The sequence below is a fragment of the Sparus aurata genome, chromosome 22 (genome assembly GCF_900880675.1).
Source record: "Sparus aurata chromosome 22, fSpaAur1.1, whole genome shotgun sequence".
Lineage (NCBI taxonomy): Eukaryota > Metazoa > Chordata > Actinopteri > Spariformes > Sparidae > Sparus > Sparus aurata.
In genome coordinates, this window is record NC_044208.1 from 4838648 (window position 1) to 4861072 (window position 22425).

At 41.0% G+C, this 22425-nt stretch overlaps 1 protein-coding gene across 2 annotated transcripts in view; it reads right to left on the reverse strand.

Moving 5' to 3' along the window:
- Positions 1-22425, reverse strand: part of lrfn2b (leucine rich repeat and fibronectin type III domain containing 2b) — a 128743-nt gene continuing 106318 nt past the window's right edge. For both annotated transcript variants that reach the window (XM_030405510.1, XM_030405509.1), the window contains 2 exons: positions 12890-14286; positions 1-4386 (listed from right to left, as the gene is read on the reverse strand). In XM_030405510.1, the coding sequence (XP_030261370.1) occupies positions 3414-4386; positions 12890-14265 (2349 nt within the window). In that variant the 5' untranslated portion in view covers positions 14266-14286 and the 3' untranslated portion in view covers positions 1-3413. The remainder of the gene's footprint in view (positions 4387-12889; positions 14287-22425) is intronic.

Consider the following 22425-nt stretch of genomic DNA (forward strand, 5'->3'; position numbering starts at 1 on the left):
CACAGGAAAATGGTTTAATTCAGACAAAATGGATCACCAGATTTGTTTTCCTCACTTGCTGCTCGGGGCTTCTGTGTCACCTTGATGATGACTTTTTTTTATTTATTTACAGTCGCCATTCAAACCAACTGCTCCTAGAGGAAATGCTCTTACATCACATTACTGTCTCAGGAGAATTTTAGTTTTGTCTTAGTAGCAAAAACAACAATTTGACCACACAAACATCTTTTACAGCTTCAGGTGGGAAATGTGAACAGCTGCTCCACACCTCCTCTACTGTAAAGTTCAACTGCTGCACATATTCCAGGTTGAATATGGTACAAAAACATCCAATATACAGAGACACTGTACACAGGCAGTCATATCAGAATTATCACAAAAAGTAATTCAGTCAACATGGGAGAAGAGAGTGTACACACTGGACTAAACTGTCTCATGGGTCAGTTCTGCACAAACATGCAACATCTGACAATAAAGCAAACAACATGTTTAATTGAACTTTCATTATTATGTTCACTTATTAAGCCCATATCTCCTCCACATGGTTTAATGCCATCTGTAGGAATCCTGTGAACATTACCCGGTGAACATGGAGGGATCTGGTTTCCAACATTTTATGTCAATTTGAACAAAGTTTATTCGAAACAACAAGACTGAAAGCGCAATGTCAGAACACATTCTGGGACTCTTTGAAAGATGTAAGTCATTTACAATCCTGATAAACAAAGCAGATTAAAGATACTGAACCATGATGTTTACTTCCTTTAACATGAGAGGGGGCAAATGTGTGAAGGGAAATTCTGATTTAATACAACTTGGGTCCAAAGAGAACATGGCAGGAGAGAGAGGTACGTTGCGGTTGCGACACTTGCGGTTTGTATTTTGCAGCCCCATTGTAATGCCCCATTTGTTAGCCTGTGTTTTATTCTGATTACAGATTAGCCTCTCTGTAACACTCATTGTAACATTCTGTTTTGTTTGTTGCTAGTGGAGTGACGGTGAGTGATGGGTGCAGCACTGACTGACCCAAGATCAAATTCATTAAAGTACAGGGATGGGAGGGCTGCTTTCATAATGTGTTCCCATAGTTACTAATCACCTGTCAGAAAGTAATGTACTCAGTAACCTAATCCAAATATTATAATATTAAGTAATGTAATTTGATTACTCTCCATTACTTTTTATGTACTTAAATGCCAAATGCACAGTAATGTCGCAATGTTTTCTGCTTCAAAGACAAATTCCAACCATGACAGTGGTAATGGTGGCCATGATGTTGAACTGGCAGCTGCTCTGACACCAGAGTGGTGTTGTGAGACTTTTAAAGAGTTTAATATGCGGTATAATATATAACACTTATATAACACTTTGCAATAGCTGCCATTATTGCACTGTAAATGTATTGTTGATTAAACTATTAGGTATAAGTTAATAGTTATTTGACTGTTAAAGAACAATGAAATCCTTTATAAACCATATATTAAGACATTGTTTGATGTAAAGTTACAACTGATGTTAATAAACCTTTACAATTGCTTAGCAAATATTTATAGAGCTTTTCATTTTTTTTGTTAACAGTCTAATAACTGAAGTTGACATACATTTATCAATGATGGCTATTAGTGTTACCAGTCTCCTTTATCTCAAATATAGTTTCAAATCAGAGCAGCCAACGTTTCTGTGTAGTCTGGAGAGAAATTTGTTACCGCTGAAGTTGATGTATTTTATGAAAGGTGACCTGGTGCAGGGGGTGGGGTCATCGAAAACACTACGTTTGGTTGATCAGCAAACTTGCCAACCTCCAGACACCAGAAGCTGAATCAGGTGACCAGACCTACTATTATTGGGAAGTTTAATCAGAGATTGTGTCCGTATCCATAGTTACTGTCACCCCTGCCTGCCTGCCCGGTGGTGCAGATGAGACACAGGGACACTGCTGACTCTGTCTGTCTCTGTGCTGTCACTGTCCCCTTTTCTGTGCCGTCATCACTTCTAAATGTGCTTTTCCCTGTGAGAAAAAGGGGCATGAAAGTTGGCAACTCTGCTGAAAACCTGATAATCATTTAGATTTTTACAAAATGCACTGATAATCTGATTACATGTATTTTCTGTAATTTTAATCAAATACAATCAACAGGCTTTATATACAGCTATAGAAGTGTTTCTCCTTTGCAGCCTGATAGCAAACGTTCTGTGGTCCAGTGTCCTTATAAGATGGTGGGAACTTGTGGGAAAAGTGTCTGTGTGATGGTCTGCTCGTGTTTCTTTCCCTGTCAAGCTTTGTTATTTTGATGACGTCATATAGCCAGGTTTCAACAATGGCTTGAACAACGCAGTCTGTTGGCTTTGCTGAGGAAGTGTTAATAGTGCTTATAGGAATCATAGCTACAACTTGCCAATAATATGACTCAAATTGTAATAAACCAGAATTATCCTAGGCATTAATGTTGACACCAAACTTTGAAATTATTGACATTAAAACTCATAAAAAACATTTATTTAGCTAAATCTAATGTTCACAAACAGGCCCTAACTGTTGTGGAACATCCTTACCCATTGCATCAGTTTCCTCTTCAGTAATTTGGCATTTTTTAACGATGAGTCTTTACATACAGTACAGCCATAGTTTAGGAGACAGTTGGTTTCATAACTTATGCACTCACATAAATTTGTTATGATTAGCATACAGTATGATTGAGTTACCCCTCAAATATATACTCTGTATAGAAACGTAAATATAATCACCTACAACTTTGTCAATAAATCTTTTTTCTCAAGTCTTCATGGATCAAAACATCATATATATGTATATATATATATATATATATATATATATATATATATATATATATATATATATACACACACACACATATATATATATATATATATATATACGGCACCATTCAGTCAGAGAAGGTTAAACTGCATCAGTAAGTCAATGACATGAGGATACATTTACAATAAAAAGATTTCAGTGTGTGCTGGTCACACCCTGCTCTTGTGTCAAGGCAGAGACCTGTAATGGATCATTTGTGTTTGACCAGCAAAACAAAAAATATAAAACTTTAATTTTTTTACATACTTTGAATATATACAATTTAAAAACCGTCCATGGGCACGACCACATGTTCTATAACTGACATTTCATTTCAGCTGATCAACCGTCTTCATCCTTCTCTGTACAGTGTGTGAGGCAAACATTTCAAAGGTTTCATCCCTTAAGGTTGTATTTGGCTGTGACAGCAAAAACTCTTACTCCTGTCTCAGCTGAGTGAGTGCTGGAGAAGGAGTGTAGAGAATGGTTATGCTTCACGCAGGATAAAGGCTCTGAGACCAGAAGGTCTGTCTTGGCTAGCCTACTGGCTGTTCATCAGAGCAGTGTTTGACAATGTGATGGTCCTCCATCTGTCTTAGACAGTACTCTCCATCACCCAGTCAGCACTGTCTATTGTCCCCTTGCTGCTTCCTGTGTCCCCCTCCTCCTCCTCACACTGCAGCAGCATGCCATTCACAGACAGGCTCCTCTTAGTCCAGATACTGCTGATCCTGCGAGGTTTGTTGCACAGCTGAGTGGCCCCAGTGCCTGTTACATCTCCCATGTCGAAGGACTGGCTCCTTCTTGGTTTGGAGTCCAGAGGTAGCATTAGGAGCCGGCTGAGGCTGGAGTCCAGTGTCCGGCCCAGCAGCGGCTCCCTGTCTGTGTGGGGTTTAGCTACCGTCATTGCAGCACTACCGGAGGCTCCCGGGTCACAACCCTGTGCCCCCCGCAGCTCCAGTGAGTTGAAGGCCCCGAGGAGCTGGTCTAAATTGGTTCGGGGCTTTGAGGGAGCTGACCTCCAAATCTTGGCAAGTGTGCTGTTGGGGCTGTATGAGCCTTCAGCCACGGAGCCTGAGGAAGAGGAGGAGGAGGTGAGACTGCTCTGGAGGGAGCCGCATTTGAACTCCACCACCTCGTCCTGCAGAGTCACCTTAGTCTTGACCTTTGGCTCACACTGAGGTTGGGGCTGGGGCATGAGAAGTCCATTTTGCCCAAGTCGTCCACCGTTGGTCTGCGAGTGCGTGTCGCTGACACTGGTCAGCTTCCCCGCCAGAGGTTCTGCATCAGCGGCTTTGTAGCGCACCATGAGGATGACGATGAACACGAGCAGAGTGGCCACAATGATTCCCCCGACCACCAGGATCATTGTGCCTCCCAGCAGCTGACTGGGTACAGACCGGCACTGAGGATAGTCGTCCTGGGTGAAGAAATGCGTACAGCCCACAACGTTGGTGGCTGTGAGCGTGGTGGCGGTGTCATCCCAGGCGGCCAGCACACACAGATCGTAACGGGTCCCTGAGACCAGATTTGTCACCAAGAAAGCTTTGCTGGAGGCTGGGATCATCCTGAACAGAGACAAGAAACACAATTAAGAGCTGCAGGTTAATTACTGTATTGAGATAAAGAAGCCTTCCTCTGTAATAGCATCAGCTCCTATCTCTTTCACAGACACAGAGGCAACTGTAAAAACCTGGAGAAGGGCTACAGTAAACACTTTTAATGATTGAGCCATCAGCATCTGAACAGGGCACACAGAGCACATGGAGACTGCTGCAGTAGGTGAGGCGAGATCTATTCACTGTGCATTTCTTCATTAAAAGAGAGGCAGCATTACCATTTACATTCCCAGGAGTTTTCCCTCTCCTGCCTCTCCTCTTTCTGCTTTAACAGACAGCCAACAGTAATTGGCTTTATCTTTCAGAGCCATCTGTCTCGCTGAACAGAGGCTCCATTTGATAGTGGAGCTCTCGAGCGCTGATAAATAAATAAGAAGAAAATGAAGGAAAGGCAGGAACAACTGGAGATTGCAGCACATTGTGCATCAGCTGATCCGAGATAGATTTGGTCCGGTGGGATGTGTCAGGAGTCCTCGTGGTAGGAACAACCAGACAACGGAGTGTGTCAGGTGTTACTAAGGGATTTTAAGCTCAGGAGAGCTGCAATGCTGTATGCACAGGTGTGTGTGTGTGTGTGTGGATGTGTGTTTTTGTGTGTATACAGAGGATTAAATGCTCCTACACTACGAGTCTGTAATTGTACTTTCATATGAATTATACCATGTGTCCTACTCAGTACAGTATTCACTTTTCAAATCATTATTTAGTCCAGAGCACAATTTGAACCAATATCCAAACATGTCATCTTCATCGGATCACAGATGGGCCAATGAAAATGGAGTTCATTCAGACTGGAGATTTAGAGAAACAGAAACTGTACTTGAGTACAGATTTTAAGTATACTGATTAGGAGTGTAACAATACATGTATTTGTATTGAGCCTTTGCGGTACAGGATGTTGGGTTTGGTACAGGGCTGTGCACGGGTGAGTTCATGGAACAGAAGTGGCGTGTGTTAAATTTCCGCCTGCAGCTGCACGTGCAGCCCGTTTACGTCATGGCTAACACTAGTGAGAAAACAGAGCTTGAAGACCCTCCCTTAAGGCTAAAGTCTCCTGCTTGGGAGCACTTCGGCTTCCTGGTTAAATATTGCAACAAGAAAGACATGTTTCTGGTGTGACACTTTAACTGGTGGTCATTTTACTTGTGAGGGTCCCAGAGGTGCTGGAGGTGTGGTTTGAGAATCCCGAGAGGGGTCCTCGGCCATGTCCGCTAACCAGGAGAAATATTCCCATCGCCCTGCTCATCGATCCAAGTCATGTATATGTACATTCATTTTGACGTGGCCTGAACACTACTATTCCACGCGGAGATGCCGGGGGCTGTGGCCTGCAAACCACTGTTAGACGAGTGCTACAGAGCACACAGTGACAGTGTAGGTGACTGTGTCGATGCCTTTCCAAAAAACGCGATTGTCAATAAATCGTCCAAAAGTGCATAATGTTGTCCTTATATCTTCATAATGAAAGCCTGTACTCACAAATAACTCATGGGTGGAGTCAATGTGGACAAGTTCATCTTTCTGGCAAAAAATATGAATGTTGAGTAAAACTGAACAGGGCTACATGCTGGAACTTGTGGAAAAGTTTTGTTAAAAGCCTTTAACAAGCTGTGAGGAATTTATTTTTATAATATTTCATATATTTTTTGCTTGAGAACATTTTATTCATTGGAATGTTTATTTTATATATATATTGATTATTTGAGAACAATTAATTTAACTTATAACCAGGCAGCACTTTACAAAATTCTATTTTTTTATTGTATTTTAATATTTTATATAATCATACATTAAATTGTTGGTTTACAAAAGTTCTGAATACACAACAAGCAAATTTATGTTTTGTAATTAGTTACCATACTGTACCGAAAATGAACCGAACCGGGACCCCAAAACCGAGGTACACTTCGAACCGTGATTTTTGTGTATCGTTAAACCCCTAATACTGATATAATGTGACTTAATGAGTGGGTACACACCATTGGTTGCCTCATTCAGTGCAGAAATGGGTAACCTGACATCTTTAATGTGATGCAAGTACGAGCTGCAGATTTAGTGCCTTCGTTCATGTGTTCACTGTGACTGACAAGATGGATCTCGCATCAAAGGGACATTGACCTGACATGCCACAAGGATCATAGACGGGTTTGGACCCAAAAACATCAGAACCTCAGTGTTTTCCTCATTCCAATTAGTCCCCACAGCTCAAACAAAGGAGGCTGTTTTCCAATCAAAAGTTCCACTTCTCCAACAACTTGTGCTACACTTCATTACACTATTATAATTGGCTGCCCACAATTGGGAGTGAAATTCTTTAGCTGAGTGATGCTTTAGCTGTGTGCTGCTTCTGCTGTGTCTGGGTCTAATTGATTTCAGGCTGTCTGCATAGACGCTGGCTAATTCATTTTAATTCATAGGAATAAAGCCCGAGTCCAGAGAAACCTATGCCCACGCTTATCACAACCAGATAAAAGTTTTTTTCCCCGTCCCTTCAGGCTGCAAAAGGCAATTTGTCGAGTGGCCTGCTTTGCTCCCCATGATGGCGAGAGGCCATTGCATTAATCAAGTGAAAAAAGCAGGGAGAAAGAGCGAGAGAGAAGAAGAATGGGAGAGCAGCTGAAGAAGGAGATGGGCTCTTGGCTGAGGCTTCTTTAAGCTTAAGACTTGTCAGTCACAGTTTTAGTTTTCTACATATATTCTCGATTCAAAGAAAGAGCTGACAAAACAAATGCATCTTCACTCCAGGCTGGGTTTTTCCTGTCCACAACCATTGCACTATTTCATGGCTCAGGATTGTTTCGTTTTTCCAGCTGGTAAGGACTGCTGAGACATTATTCATTTTCTCTATTGATTTCTTTTTCTCTGAACAAACACAGTCAAGGTCATGCCAGATGGTCTACTGCCCCATTGTGTCAGCCTGAGCACTGGGCTGATGCTGCAAAATATAATGCTTGTGTGCTTATATAATCAAAGTCCTTAATGGCCTCTCCCCGGCTGCTCCTCACTCTCACTCTGCAGCTTCAATGGGCTGTAACATTTCTCTGCCGGTGTCTACACCCTTAAATATCTCCTGGTTGCAATAAAACATCACCTCCATCAGGCTGTAATGGATAAATCTTGGTGCCACCGTAGGCCCACGATCTGTGTCACAGTCTCTGTTTGATACGACTGTGATGACAGTCGTATCAAACACGCAGCCAGCACTGTGGGTACATAGCAGTAACAGCAGCATGACATGAAGGGAAATGTTCACTGTGCCACAAGAGGAAAACGTCAAAAGTTTTTTGAAATTTATAACATCACAATGAATGAACAATGAAAGCTACATACATTCTTTTAACAAGATGAAAACACGACAGGTGACCTGAGTGAACTGAACTGAGCAAGGAGGTGTTTTCACCTCCACTGAGGAGCAAATGTTTCCACGGGTTTGTCTGTTTGTAAGCAGGATTACATAAAAACTACTGAACAGACTTGGATGGAGTCTAAGCCCAGAATATACAAGGGGAAGGATGTGTTATTTTATGTTTCAATTCATTGCTTTTACATGATTCTTTATCTAGCTGAAGTAGCATGAGAAAAACAGAAACTAAATATTGCCTACATCTTGCCACTGCATCCAGAGGAAGTGCTGTGGATCATATATTTTACAATAATAAAAAAGTGTAATTTAATTCAAATTAATTCAATAACAAATTTATATTAGCTTTGTGGCACAGGCTCGTGATAGACTGTCCTTATTTGTAAAGTCAAAAATACATGTTTACATTTAAAGTAGAATATAACTTAAAATTCAACACATTTAACCAAATCATTTAATAATTATTCAATAATTTTGCATTTTTCTATTCGATAAATTCCATAACCTCTACCATCTTATGTAATAGAAACACTGCAGTTATGAGATTTAAAGATTGTAAAACAAATTTTGAATCCCCACATGGCCTTAAAATAACTTGGATGAAACGCTGCAAATTTGCCTGGTTACATGCAATGTTCTATTGATATGCAGAAGACACCATATTTAATCCATAAAAAGGAGAAAGCTATGTACAGTAATCAAGAAATCAAGTACACTCTAAGAAATGATTCATGGGTTTTGTAAGTATAGCTCAAAATCAAGAGCTTTTTCTGCATAAAAAACAAGTTTGTTATGTGTATACATTATAATGAGTTTATAATTTAACTTGATAAATTGGTCTAAATTAAAATAAATTAAATCAACACAACAACAGCTACTGCATCAGCAGACAGTACAAGAAATCGTTTTACACAACACTGGAAGCTTTTTCTCGGTCAGCAGTGGTAATGTGTAAGCTAGCAGTAATGGTAGTAATTTGGTCTAACATTAGTGTTTGTTAAGTTTTGTTTTATGGTGGCAGGTGTTAATTGGCACTGGGTTTCCGTAGTTTTAACTTTCAGAGAAGTTATTATTAATGTTTCTTTCAAATGTATTTAAAATTTGTAGTTGTGTTGAAGGTTTGAGCAGCAAAAGCTTCATGGCTTGGCTGTTGTAGGTGACTGAGCACACATTCGGTTTGTTAGTCAGCCATTGCAGCAGCAAGTGCAGTCTAAAAACAGCGTCGACAAAGCAAATATTGTTGAGACGCCACAGGAGTGGTCACACCATAATGAAGCTAGTTGTTATAACAGCAGGAGTGTGCAATTGCCCACTGCCCATTTAATTGCAGCAATTTGCATGCATTTTCTCTTGTTTTTCATCTTGAATCATCAAAAATAGTTAAATAAAATGTACTGTTATATACACAAGTTGTAGGCACCACAGCCTTCCAGCCCGCTAGTTTTTGAAGTAAAGTGGGCCTGTCAAATTTGCGGATTTGAAACACCAAGAAAGGCAGATCTGTTAAAGCATTATAGACTTAGACATGGTCATGGTGGAGAATCTGTCCCTTGTCTTTATTGGGAGTGCTGTTGCTCATTTAAAACACGGGGCAGCCTGCGAACCCGCCTGTCACTCCACCCGTGAGATGGTGACATTGTCCACTGTACTGTAATTTAAATGTCCATGTTGGCCCTTAAACACTATCTTAACAGCAAGAGAATACTTTGAGCATATTGGCCGTCATTTAAAGAAACAGGCAACTGTGTTGTGTTTTTGAAAATTGTCCTTTCAAAACAAACATTTATGGAACATTTGCTTCTCATAGGAGCCGGAAACACACTCCTCACACTATTGATGACTTCAAGCCTGAGCTTTTGAAGAGGGGACAATCCTGTGAGGGTGCAGTGAGTGAAGATGCTGAAGATAATGACTGTAAAAATGTTCAATCTTTCTGAGACAGTTTTACAGTGCTATTTTATGTTGTAAGTTTCCTGATTTATTTTATGATGGCTACATTTTTGTGTACTGGTAAAATTTCAATAAACACTCAATCCTGTTACTGTAAGTGAGATGCTGACTGGTGTTTCAATAAGCAGTTAGATCATAAAACTGGAATTTCAATGTGTGATTTATTCTGAATTAGATAAATAAGTTATTGTACTAAAAAAAATAAGGTAAGAATTTGCATGGACATTTCTGAGTAGAATGAAAGGAAAAGAAATAAGTTAGAATAACTAAAAGGAGTAATTTTAACACAATTCAAATTTTGTCGGTTCACCTTAAATAAGCTTGTAGAGGACAAGGCAAATCATGTTGCTTGTACTAAAGTAATTGAGTTGGCCTAACTAGAGAAGTTTTGTGGCATGTACTCAATACTGGCTAAGTTGAAATAACTTAAAAATATCCATGCAAATTGTTACATCGATTTTTTACGTTGTGCCAGCACATAATTTGTTAGATTGTACAGTATTTAAGCTTATACGGAGGTATTAACCCAAATGATGCCCTTTTAAGTGGCACACTTTTAGCGACACTAAAATTATGTCAAAGTGCTAAAATCAAAACCTAAAAAAAAATATGGTAAAACATAATAATATGAAAGAAAATGAGAACAGATATGAGATGAATTAAAGCTGCAAGCAGTGATAACTCCACGCATGACAGGCAGCGGCACCATCGGAGGTTGCGCTCACCTGTTACTTGCATGTCATCTTTTAGTGTATGATGTCTAGAAAACAAGCAGTAAATGTCATGTAAATCGGATGATGTTTGTCTGACTTCCTGTGTCCAGTGGGTGGCGCTACGGATATGACACAGTATTGATGCATAGACGTATTCAGGGTGACATCCTCTACGTGTGTGAGCAATTTTTTGTAGATGGGAAATTGTGTGTTGAAGTTATAAGGACTTCCTGCTTCATGGCGAAGCATCAAAGTGGACCATACCACCAGGCTCACCAGGTAATGACGGAGGCGAAAACTTTTGAAAACTTTTCATCTTCAAGGTGACACTGAGTGATTGTGAAGTCTGTGGTGTTAAAACTGTAGGAGTTCGTTGAAGTACTAGGCATGGAAACTGGTCATATATTTTGGAACATTTAGTACACTTTTCAGGAATACGAAAAGCTTTCATTTCAGCCTGACAATGGCACATTTTTTTGATAGACTATTCTCCTTTAAAATAAGTTCTCCAGGCCCTCAGGCCTTCACATTTACCCATTCCATATGAAGGAGCACGTAAATCTTGAGTTCAAGTAACAATGTGCCAATAATGGAAAGTGGAGCAGTGATAACATTGTCCTACAGCTCCAATGTTTGAAGAGGAAACAGCTGACAACTCTTACCTCTTCTGCATACCACTGAGACACAGCTGAAACGATTAAGTTGTCTCCAGCTTCCCAGCAGCTACAGGCAGCTTTACCAACTTCTATTCTTAACTTTTACAGAGACTTGTTTCCACATAACTTTTTTTAATTCAACTAGGCTTTAATGAATCAATCTGTGACACGTTCAGACATCTTTCAGAACAATGCACATCACAGAGGCTGTCCTTATTAAGGTGGAGAATCCTGCTCTCATGACAGCATAAAAGCTCTCTTATAATCCCTGTGGATTCGGTGCAGTTTTTGCTGACATCTTATTTGATCAGCTAAGGTCCCGGGTTGGCTTTAAGCAATTGTTGGTTCAGTTCTTGTCTGTGTCACATTCTTATTCACAACATCTTCATCAGACATGATCAGTGGGGCTCAGCAGAGTTCAGTTCAAGGTCTCTCCCTTTACTTTGATGGCTTCCAATTAGCCACATCATCATCTATACACAAAACCTTTTACTTCAAAGATTTCCAAAAACCAAACCATCAGAGAACCACAATGGTTAAAAAAGTAAAGTATAATTATCCAGACACTGTAGTTGGGTTATGTTCTTAGTTACATAGTATACCATCACTGCAAGTGTGAGTCAGCTGTAGCGAATATAAAACATGCATTGTTGTTGCACTGCACTGTATTTGGAAGTGAGTTTTTGTGTTTCTAGGCTTGTACCTTCAACTGAATCCAATAATGATGATTCAGCCATTTTATGTGTATTCTGATCGGCCCTTTACAGGCTGAAGGTTTGGTCAAGTTAAACGTATCAGTGCTCCTTGATTCAGTTAACTCCATCTGAAACCCCACAAGGGTTCAAGTATTCAATGAATATTAAGTTCTTTTTGGTTTTAAAACAACCTATACTGTGTTTATAAATGAGGTCTAAAGAACTGACTTTTCAACAGCTGTCACTGCTGTGTCTCTCAGTTCGTATTCTGTTTGAATATTTGCATAAAAATGTTGCTCTGTTATGTAATTTTCCTTAAATGTTTACATTCAAAATGTTGATCAAAACCCATCTGTCTTTGTTTAAGATCAGAACACATGCTCTATATTTAGTTTAGTGCTGAGCCTCTCATTCAGATGCCATGACTTGTTCTGTCTGTACCGTTCCCTCCTCATCTTTCAGCGATGAGTGCTGTGCAAGTAGTGTACAAATATTTACATTGCCAAAATTCATATTGTAATTTCCACATTTGTGCGATTTCAATTTAGATGGCTCTTTCAGACAGCTTCTCACACAGTGGTATATTGAATGTAGAACATGTCTTTCAATTGGGGTGAAACAGAACAAAGTATCAACATTTCAGCTGAATTAACTGCATTTTCAAATGGTGCTCACTAAAAAGAGCAGCCTCTTCATTATTTTGGCCACATGTCACGGTGGTTGTTGTTGTTTTGTGCTTCATCACTACAAGAGACTCCTTTTAGGGCCTGTGTGAACATTTCTTTTGGCAGAAAAGTGTGGCTGTGCACTCAGGAGCGCTGAGATGAAGCACCTCTGAAAAGTTGAGAGATTACAACTATGGAGTAGCCACACAAAAACTTCAGAGCACACCTTTTCTTTGAACGGCCGCCTACCTCATTTGAAACAATTGAAAAAAGAAAAACTGCTATGTGGACACAGGGCCAAACATTACACATTTCAAATAAACCCAATCATATCAACCAAGTACCTACTGTCATTTTGGAACATGCATTATATAAGAACTGTGCTTACACCTTGAAAAAAAAAAGTGTTTACCTGTAGATGAGAACCTCATCATCAGAGCAGTTGTACTGGAGCTGGTACATCTTCACTTTTGGGGCTGACTTGCTCACTGTCCACTTGACCAGCGCTGAGACAGCCGTAACCTCAGAGACAGACACAGTCCTCTCTGGTTGGCTCTTCGGAGCCCCTTTGCTGACCCTGGTGTTCCCTGTGATATCAGAGAGGCGTGACTTTGGTGGTGCTGGCTGCCCGGTGCCATTGCTCAGGTGAGGGAGTTGGATGATGGACACCTCAACAGAGGCGGTGGACTCTCCAGCCACGTTAGCGGCAATGCAGGTGAAAGTGCCGTAGTCCTTGGAGGTGGTTATGGTGATGCTTAGGGTGCCATTGCTGTACACTGCAGTTCGGGAGGAATTCCCAAGCAGCTGATCATCAGGGGAGATCCAGTGGATGGTGGGAGAAGGGTCTCCAGTTGCTTCACACCTTAGGCTGGCCGTCTGGCCCTCCAAAACCAGCATTCTGTGGGTGTGCTGGGTGATCATAGGTGGCTGACACACAAACTCCTCCTCCTTCACATTCCAAAAGTAACGACCTTTCAAGGCAGGAGGGGAGGCACAAGTCTCCAGGTCGTCATCTCTCTCAAGCCTCCGCAGCCACAGCATCTCACAGTTACAGTGCAATGGATTCCCGCCCAGGCTTAGGGACAGCTGGGGAGCATAAGGTGTAGTCATAATCATTGAGTCCTGGGCACGGGCAAAAATGGGGTCCGGGGGTAGCTTCTGCAAGCGATTTGAGGTCAGGTCCAATCTCGCCAGCCTTTCCAGGTCAGTGAAAGTTCCCTCTGGGATAAAGTCCAACAGATTGTGGTCCAGACTCAGCTGGTGCAGGTTAATCATCTGGCGGACTGAGTCCCAGGGCAGGGACATGAGGTTGTTATAGGAGAGATCTAGATCCTCCAAGGCAGGTGCCAGGTCCTCAAAGGCCTTTTCATGAATACGTCCAAGTTGGTTGTTGTTAACGATGAGGTGCTGCAGGTTGATCAAGCCTCGCAAGTCATCGGGGCCCAGCTCTGTCAAGCGGTTGTTGTCCAGGTGAATTGAGCGCAGTGTTTCCAAGTCACCAAAAGAGAAGGGCTGAATGTAGCTGATGGTGTTCCTGGAGAGGGTCAGGTCCACCAGGTCAGTCATATTGGCAAAGTCCTGCTGCGTTACGCGGAGGATGTAGTTGCCTCCAAGACGAAGCTCCACTGTGCTTCGGTCTATGTCCGCAGGCACAAACAGGAGACCTTTGGAGGGACATAATGTCCCCAGGGACTCGGACAGATTCTGGCATACACAGTACTTAGGGCATGCATGGGTGATCATCACTGTGGCTCCCAGGACCAGCAGGTAGGAGATGATGTGGTCCATGGTAGAGTCATACAAATGAACCTGTGTGAGAAACAGAAAAAATAAAATTAGGTTAAAGTAATACTCATGACCATTATCATCATTCAAACTTAATTATTAACTCAACCCAGCACCACTGAAAGACCACAGGAGGCAGTCGGGCACAGAGATCTGAAATGGAGCCACAGGCCCGACTATGTCCTACCCAGAATGATAAAATTTTTAAATCATTTCCCAAAAACATCTGTTAAATGGGATCACTTTAAACGTCCCTCTGCCTCATTTGAAATAATTATTTGAAGCCCTCAGGAATCATTAAACTTTTATCTTATCTTCCCGTCGCAGACTCACAGGGGGATCTGCAGTAACTGCACATATCTGTTTTTTTTTAGACATAGTAAAGCTGGTTTGATGTGCACTTGTGGCCTCAAGGGGGTCGACTACCCACCCTGGTGCCTCCATGTTTGAAAAAACGCAGTGAAAGTGTGCATTTAGATGCCCCCCTGGATGCCCCTGTGGTAGATGAGTGACTTTAGTCAGCCATAAAATGGTAGATTCTCTCGGGTTACAGCATAATAGAAAGTCTGTATACTGCCACAGAGGAGAAATAAAACCTCTCTGTTGATGCATGTTATTACGGGGTCTTCTAGCACTACTAACAGCTGAGTCGGCCTGGACTGTGAAAAGCTAGGTCCCAGCTACAAGCCAGGCTATTCAAGTATATTAAAATAGCCTAAAGGCAGGTCAAGTTGAAGCTGTTTGTTCTCTTTCCTCCTCAGTCAGACTAAGACATCTTTGAGTGGTTTCATTTTAAATGCATCATGCCAGCTCACCAGAGCCCTGGAGCTGGCTCATCTAAATGAATTGCAGCCATAATTAATGTTATTTATCAAATATTGCACCTGTGCTTTTCTTACTTTGACAAGTCGGAATGTCTGCCATGAAAATAGCCCATCACAGAATCAAGCTTCCCTGGTTGAGACAACTGTGTATGTACTAAGGAAGTGTTTTACAATTTTACAAAAAAACATTACCAAGACTGCCCAGTGATTCTGAATGACCCTTGAGTTAATAGCCTGACCACTTTATTGGTAGTTTAATCTAAACTAAAGAAACTAAAGACAACTGATAATTCAAAGCAAATGAAAATAAAGATTTCAACAGAAAGGAACTGCTCTATGTGACAACTGATAAAGAATAGGACTGTGTTGGTAGAGCTTATAAACCACCAACGCTTAGCACATAAAAAGGTTGGAGTGGTACAGTCACAGCAGCAAATAGCACTGACCTGAAGTGCCATGAGTGAGAAGTGAAAGGTTACATAATTGTAATAAAAGGTACACAAATTATCTGGACGTGATCAGTAACCTTATAGCCAAGCAGGTGATACAGAAGCATGATTAATCAGATAAAAAAGTGTGACTATACTCCTTAGGGCTGAAGTCACTCTAGTGAGTACACCCATCGGCCCCATCCCATTAGAGGCTATAGTCGTCAACTGTCTGAAATAAGGTGTTTGGTTACCACAGGCTGAAGATATTTACAGATTTAATTCTTCAACATAAAATACATCATTAACTGTCCCACAGTTTAATTATAAAGCTCTTCTGTGTGTTAAAACAGCGGTTGCTCACAAGTGTCTAAATGAGACTACACAGGTTGTCGCGGACATTAAAACGTCATCACAACGAACACAGAGACTCATCTACTCACTGATCCGTCTTTACAGGCCCACTTTCATTACAAACTATTCTAACTCTAACCTTACATCTTGTACATTGATCAGTTTATAGAAAGCCTGTGTAGTAATTGTGTATGTCTTGATTGAGTGCGATGTTGTGAATGAATTGCTAGCTCACATGAATGAGCTTAGATGTTTTTTCAATGATTTCAACCGCTACCCACTGTAACTCTGTTGTTAGGGGCAAGGAGGCCCTCAAAAACGTATGAAAAAACAAAATATGAATTAAAATCAATAATCTCTGCATTTGGAAATGCATCACAATCATTCACTGGCAGAAATAAGTGATTTAAAAAAACATGGCCATACAACAATGGCATTTTACTCAAAACAACATACCATCTACTTGTTAATGGCATATATCCTGTGTTTGGCTTGTATAATTTACTCCATAATGGATCCCGACACTCATGTGACTCTGGTTCTTTTTCTCTTGGTGCACTCAAGTGTGTATAATGCTGCAGTCATAATGTAGCCCTGTGATCTGGGAATACAGTGCATTAGACAGGAGATGCTCATAGACAGTGTAGCAGTGGGCTGCTGGCATACTGCTGCGTTAAACATTGGTTTTATAGTCATAAATATGTATATGTCTGTCGACAAATAAAACAGGCCTCAGAGTGCAACCACTCATTCCAGCCTACGACACAACAACACATCTGCAATTTAATGGATGCACTTTCGCACATGCGATAATCTCTGTGACATTCAGTGTAATGACTCACAGACAACAGCCTGGAAGATAAAAGACTGTGAATGTAGTATACAGCTGTGCATATTTGCACAACATTTTGCACAACATTACACAATATTGAGACAAACAGCATGGAATAAAAAGAACAGCATGCTTTCCAGTATAAACTGACATTATTCCTTTTTTCCCTTGCTCGCTCACCCACACATGCAGCGCACAAACACACGCACAGATGGCCAAACACACAGACATACACCACTTCATTGCCAGATATTGTCTCTGTTTAATCATATCTCTGTATTGAGCTGGACTATCTATATTTCAGTCAACTTCAACTAAAGGTTTTCTGTCAAAGTAAGCATCACTGGATTTGATGGCAGTGCTGATGAAGGAATGGATGAGGAAGACGGTGAGGGCTAACACCAATAAGAACAATGACAAATGAAAAAAAGTTCTGTGTTTATTCTGGGACAAGGAACTGTAGTACTTTTCTACAAAGCATAGTACATTGTATATATATAGCACATTGCATGCAACATAAAACATGTTGAACATAATGTACAACAGATTTTAACTTTGAGATATGTTCAATGGAGAAAACTGCTTCTGTAGAAGGCTGTGAGATGCTGTTGAAAGATGTAGAAAAAGGGAGGACTATGAATGCATATAAGATGACTTTGGGTGAAGGTTTGTTCTGCAAACTGATGTTTAAAAGTGAATTAAACATTGCAGTTATTGCCCCACATCCGGGATTTTCTAGTCTTCATCACGATCTGTGACTTTCATTTCTGGCTGCATGGGACATGACATACCAGACTGTCCTCACCAGGTTGACTGGTCAAGCAGCTTTTTCGGACCTATATTTATATTCATTGTTTGGTGGCGACCTCTTCAGCCATAGTAATTAACAAAGGAAGGAATCAAGTGATTAAGTATAAAGAACACAAAAGTCTCAATAGGTCGGTGGTCGGGGTGGAAGGCTGGGTTAAAAAAACTCAGCACTTTCACCAAGGAGACCACTGTTTTTGTCCAGAGTTAACGGCAATTAAAAGTTAACGGTATTATGTCGTATCTTTAAACTCACTTATGTAGTTAGCTTACGTCACACACAACATAGTGATATAGATGATGCCGTGATTTCCCTTTACCCCAATGAAAGAGCGAGACAGGGGGAATGAGAGGGAGTGAGGCAAAAAGGAATAAGAGAGTGCGTAGGAAAAACATGGCTCTTCACCTGTTGTGTGTAACCCCCCTTATATGTCTGTGACATATTCTACAGACATTAAAACTGTAGGGAAACTCTTCTCTTTTGAGGAGAACTGCGAATGTCAGAAATAAGACTCTCAATCTCTAGATGCACTAGCCTTGCTTGACACGCATGTGAATGTTAAAACTGTGATTCATGCACCGATGGCAGAGGATGCCATCCAAGGTGCCGACCTGCTCTTCAGGAGAAATCTAGGGTTGAGTATTTTGCTCACGGATACGTCTATATACTGCTAGAGCTCTAGCCAGCAACCTTCCAATTACTGGACATCACGCTCTACCTCATGAGCTACAGCTAAGTACTGTAAATGTGCTTGAGTGAGATGAGGAAACATCTTTTGTATAAAAACTGCAGCTCCTCCTCCTCCTTGACTTAACCTCCATTTTGTAAATTTGGCTAAGACAGGGAACAGGTCCTCATGCTGTTTACACAGTCTGCTATGTGATCCTACCTGCTGCTGGTCTATAAATGAAACGCACAGCTTTCTGTGCACCAAAGACATTTCTTTAAAAAGATCAACCAAGCTGTATAGAACAGCAAATGTGTCATCAAGTGATGCAATCTCATCACGTCAATATCAGATGAACACAGTGAAACTGTCTCTAATATACTTGCTGTTGACTTAAACCAAGACTATGGTACACTCCAAATGAAGTGCAGAGTCCTTTAGGACAGTGCTCACAGAGCCTGGGGAACACAAATAGAAGCATTCCATCACAGAGAGCAGATCAGCAGTTTAGTAAATCATCTGGTCAACGTCAAGGGCACTGTGTAGAGGATGAATGGTGTGGAGGTCAGGGAGTTACCAAAATGAGATCTCTCTTGACAAGTCAAGCATTGCTGCCATGCGGGTGTCTCTGCTGTATGTTGAGCAGAGCCTGGACAGCAGTAATCAGTGAAGGCCTTGATGTGAACACTCATCAAAGCTACTGACGGACACCACTGTGCAGGCTCCAGAGGTTGATGGGAAGTGACCGGTACGGAGTCACTTCACAGCAACACTTATCTGAACAAAGGTAGGCCCATACTTTTACTATTTGAGAACCAATAGTTGCAATACTCCATCCATTCCGTTGTGAAAGAATGTAAATATTGAATTTCCTGAACATGCACAGCTTTCATCCACAGCTCTGTTGTGCAAGCTGAAAAATAGTTTCAGCCTAAGTTCCTGAGGGCATAGAGTCTGCACAGACACCTGAGTGTGAATAGTAAAGAGGAAAAGAAAATGTGGCAGGACTAAAAATATACAGAACTGCAGTTTGTCTGACAGCACTCTGCAGCAGCCAGTGGAGAATTCAGCTTGAGAAACAGCAAATGGGTGAAAAAGTGGAACAGCATCAGTGGATTCCAGTACACCTACAATGGCTGATTAAACTGTTAGCAGCAGATATGTATGGACAGCAAATCTACAACTGAATCCTGTGCAAGGTGAGTTGGCTCCATAGCTGGCTATAGTATCATGATGGAAGAACATTTTTAGAAATTAGGCTATGTATAGGTATATGCTATTCCACATACAGCAGCTGTTGATTATAGACTGCGATATAATACTGTAAAGCAGGGGTCCCCAACCACTGGGCCTAGGACCGGTACCGGTTGCTGGGTCATTTGGTACCGGGCCGCAGAGAAAGAATAAATATGTTATTTCATTTCCGTTATATTGACGATCATACTCGGAAAGTGGTTTTATTTTGAAAAACGGATTCTCTTTTAACAACATCCGTCTGTTCCTGTTGGCACGCTTGACACGTACCTGTTTCAGTCACGGTATACCCTAAAAAATAAGCCCTCAAGCTAGTTCAAATGAGTCTAAAACAAACGTCTTCAGAGAGCTACTTTGCAAAGAAAAAAGGAATTATGATGAGACAGAAGAAGAGGGAGATGGACAACTGTATTCCAGTTGGCTGATAAAGTGGCTGAACTGCAGCTGCGGGGACGGCGAGTGGACAACTGCTGACTGAGACTGCATGTTACCTTAGTAAGTTATGTAGCATAAAGGAACACACTTTGGGTGTTTATGCACTTTGTTGTGTAATTTTATTTACAGCCTAACGAGAAGTGTAAATTGGCTCTAATAAGTTGTTTTCCCATTCAACACATTCAATGGACGAGTGCAGGTTGAGCTTCTGCCTTGGTAACAACACTGTGTACTCGCTAGCAGTCGCAATTTAAAATAAATTCTTAAATACACTATATATACATCATGATGTTGATGACGGTTCTCAGTCACTCAGGTCATGGTAAATCCAGGTGCTGTATTTGCTGTATTCAGTTTCTTGTAGACGTTAAACCTCTCCTCCAAGAGGCTTCTTCAGTTCTAACTAACTGGAGAGGAGTTGTCAGGCTTTTAAACTCTGTGTGGGAGTGTCCTTACAGAGTCGTTAAGGACATGTGTGAGCTCTGCCTTTCCGAAACGTTAGGGCCACGTGTGGGTCGTTGGTCAAACCGGCCTTCATGTGGGTTTCTAAGGCTAGGTGAGCCCAGGTGTGAAAGGTTGTTAAGCTGTCTGGGAGAGAGCTCAGTACTTTATTGTAGGTGGGTGATAAATACTGTATACTACATGAATGAATGGCACAACACATGAGGGCCAACTCCTCAGGTCAAGACTCTGCTGTCCACTTACATCTGAGGGAGGAAAGCATTCCTTTGAGGCCAATAATGTAAACATCTTGGCCAGAGAAGACAGATTGTTTGAAAGAGGAGTAGGGGGAATCCATCTACGCCCGAGACAAATATTGTTGAATCACTGCAGCCAAATAGCAGCCTGAATCAGCTGTGTGTTTGCTGTTCGGAACACACATCATTTATCATGTGAGCAACACGGAGTGTGTGTGTGTGTGTGTCCTTGCACATTCGCTTGCAACTGAGAGTCCACAGAACTGACTGATGAACAGATTGTTTCAGGAAGTGATTCAGTTCAGTTTGTTCACCCAAGAGTTTTTTTTTTTTTTTTTGGATGCAATCTTATCTAACAACACAACACTATTTTGTTTTAAATACTTGAACAAACAGCTGATGCTATCATTTTTTGGTGAAGCCATATTTGCATTATTCTGTACCACAAGTACAGAAGCTAAGTCAAATCCAACATCCAGGGAGTCAAACTCTACCCACGTCAAAGATGATGATTGGTTCCTGTACCTTTGAGTATAATGTTTACAGCCCTTTGGCAATAAACTTTTTTTTTTATTTGACCAAATCTGGTTCTACTATAAAGGAGCTGAAAAGGCCTGCTGTAGAGGCATCATTTCAGTTTGGGATCCTAGCAGTTAGCTCATACAGAAGCAATGAGTAGGTGGGGAAGGCTGACAGTTGTTTTTGAACTCATGGTGGGAGGATGTATTTACGTACCTCTGTACACCTGATGAGTACCGAGATCCAACATGACTGTGCTGCACACAGCTGTTCATTCACTTTCAGCAAACACTCATATATTCGTCCTAAGCCAGTGAAGACAAAGCCCTTCAGGCTCCCTCACATTACTGTTTCTCTTTCTGCAACACACTCATGAAAAATAATCACTGAGATGTGGGGGAATAATGTTCTTCCCTGGCCTTACATCACAAGAACAAGAGTCCTTCTCATTAGTGCATAGCTGATGCTGGTGCTTCCCAGTTGGTTTATTATTTCTCTTCACAGCCAGTCTTGTCACTGACTCATTTGCAGGTTTCTTATTGGTGTCTACAATTCTCCTCTGGATGTAGCTCACTGGGTAAAAGACTGGATGATATCAGGTGGTGAACACTCAGTGACAATAACGATAATGATCTTTGGGCAGCCCTGCTTTGGACAAAGCAACACATCATTACCAGTACTACCTGTGCTTTGACCCAGTTAATACAGCGCTTTAGTGTATAGTTACAACTGAATCAGTTTGTTGGAATTTCTGCCAAATAAAGCCCCCCTTATTTCAGAGTGTCAGAAACATGTTTGCACGAACACAAACTGAACTGTTTTTGTCTTCTCAGCCAATGAGGTGATCACATCCACACTGAATCTTTGAATTTTACCACTTTAGTAACAATGTTTAAATGAGTACTATGTAGTTTTGGAGACAATAATAATAAGCTAATAATACAAACCTAGAAATATGTATAGTAGTAAAAAAAAACAAGCTGTTCTCAGAGGGAAAAAGGTCCCACAGCACTGCCTGAGGTTAGAAAGATGGCAGGATCCGGACACATATAAACAAAGTAAAACAGCATACGATTGTATTGTCCTTCAGTTTATTCAGTCATGAAAACAAAGAGTTTCTTTTTTTGGTTTGTTTAGGCAGAAAAAAAGCAGCCAATGAAGATCTTTTTATTCTCTTCAACATTTCTTCACTAACAGTACGGAGTGCTCCTTTAAAGCTAAAAGATTTGATAAGCCATTTCAAATGATTTCAATTTGAGAAAATGCTGTCTAACCCAAACTCAAGTATACAGTGAAGTACCAAGATATTTACTTTTACACTGAAAAAAGAAAAATAATGCATTG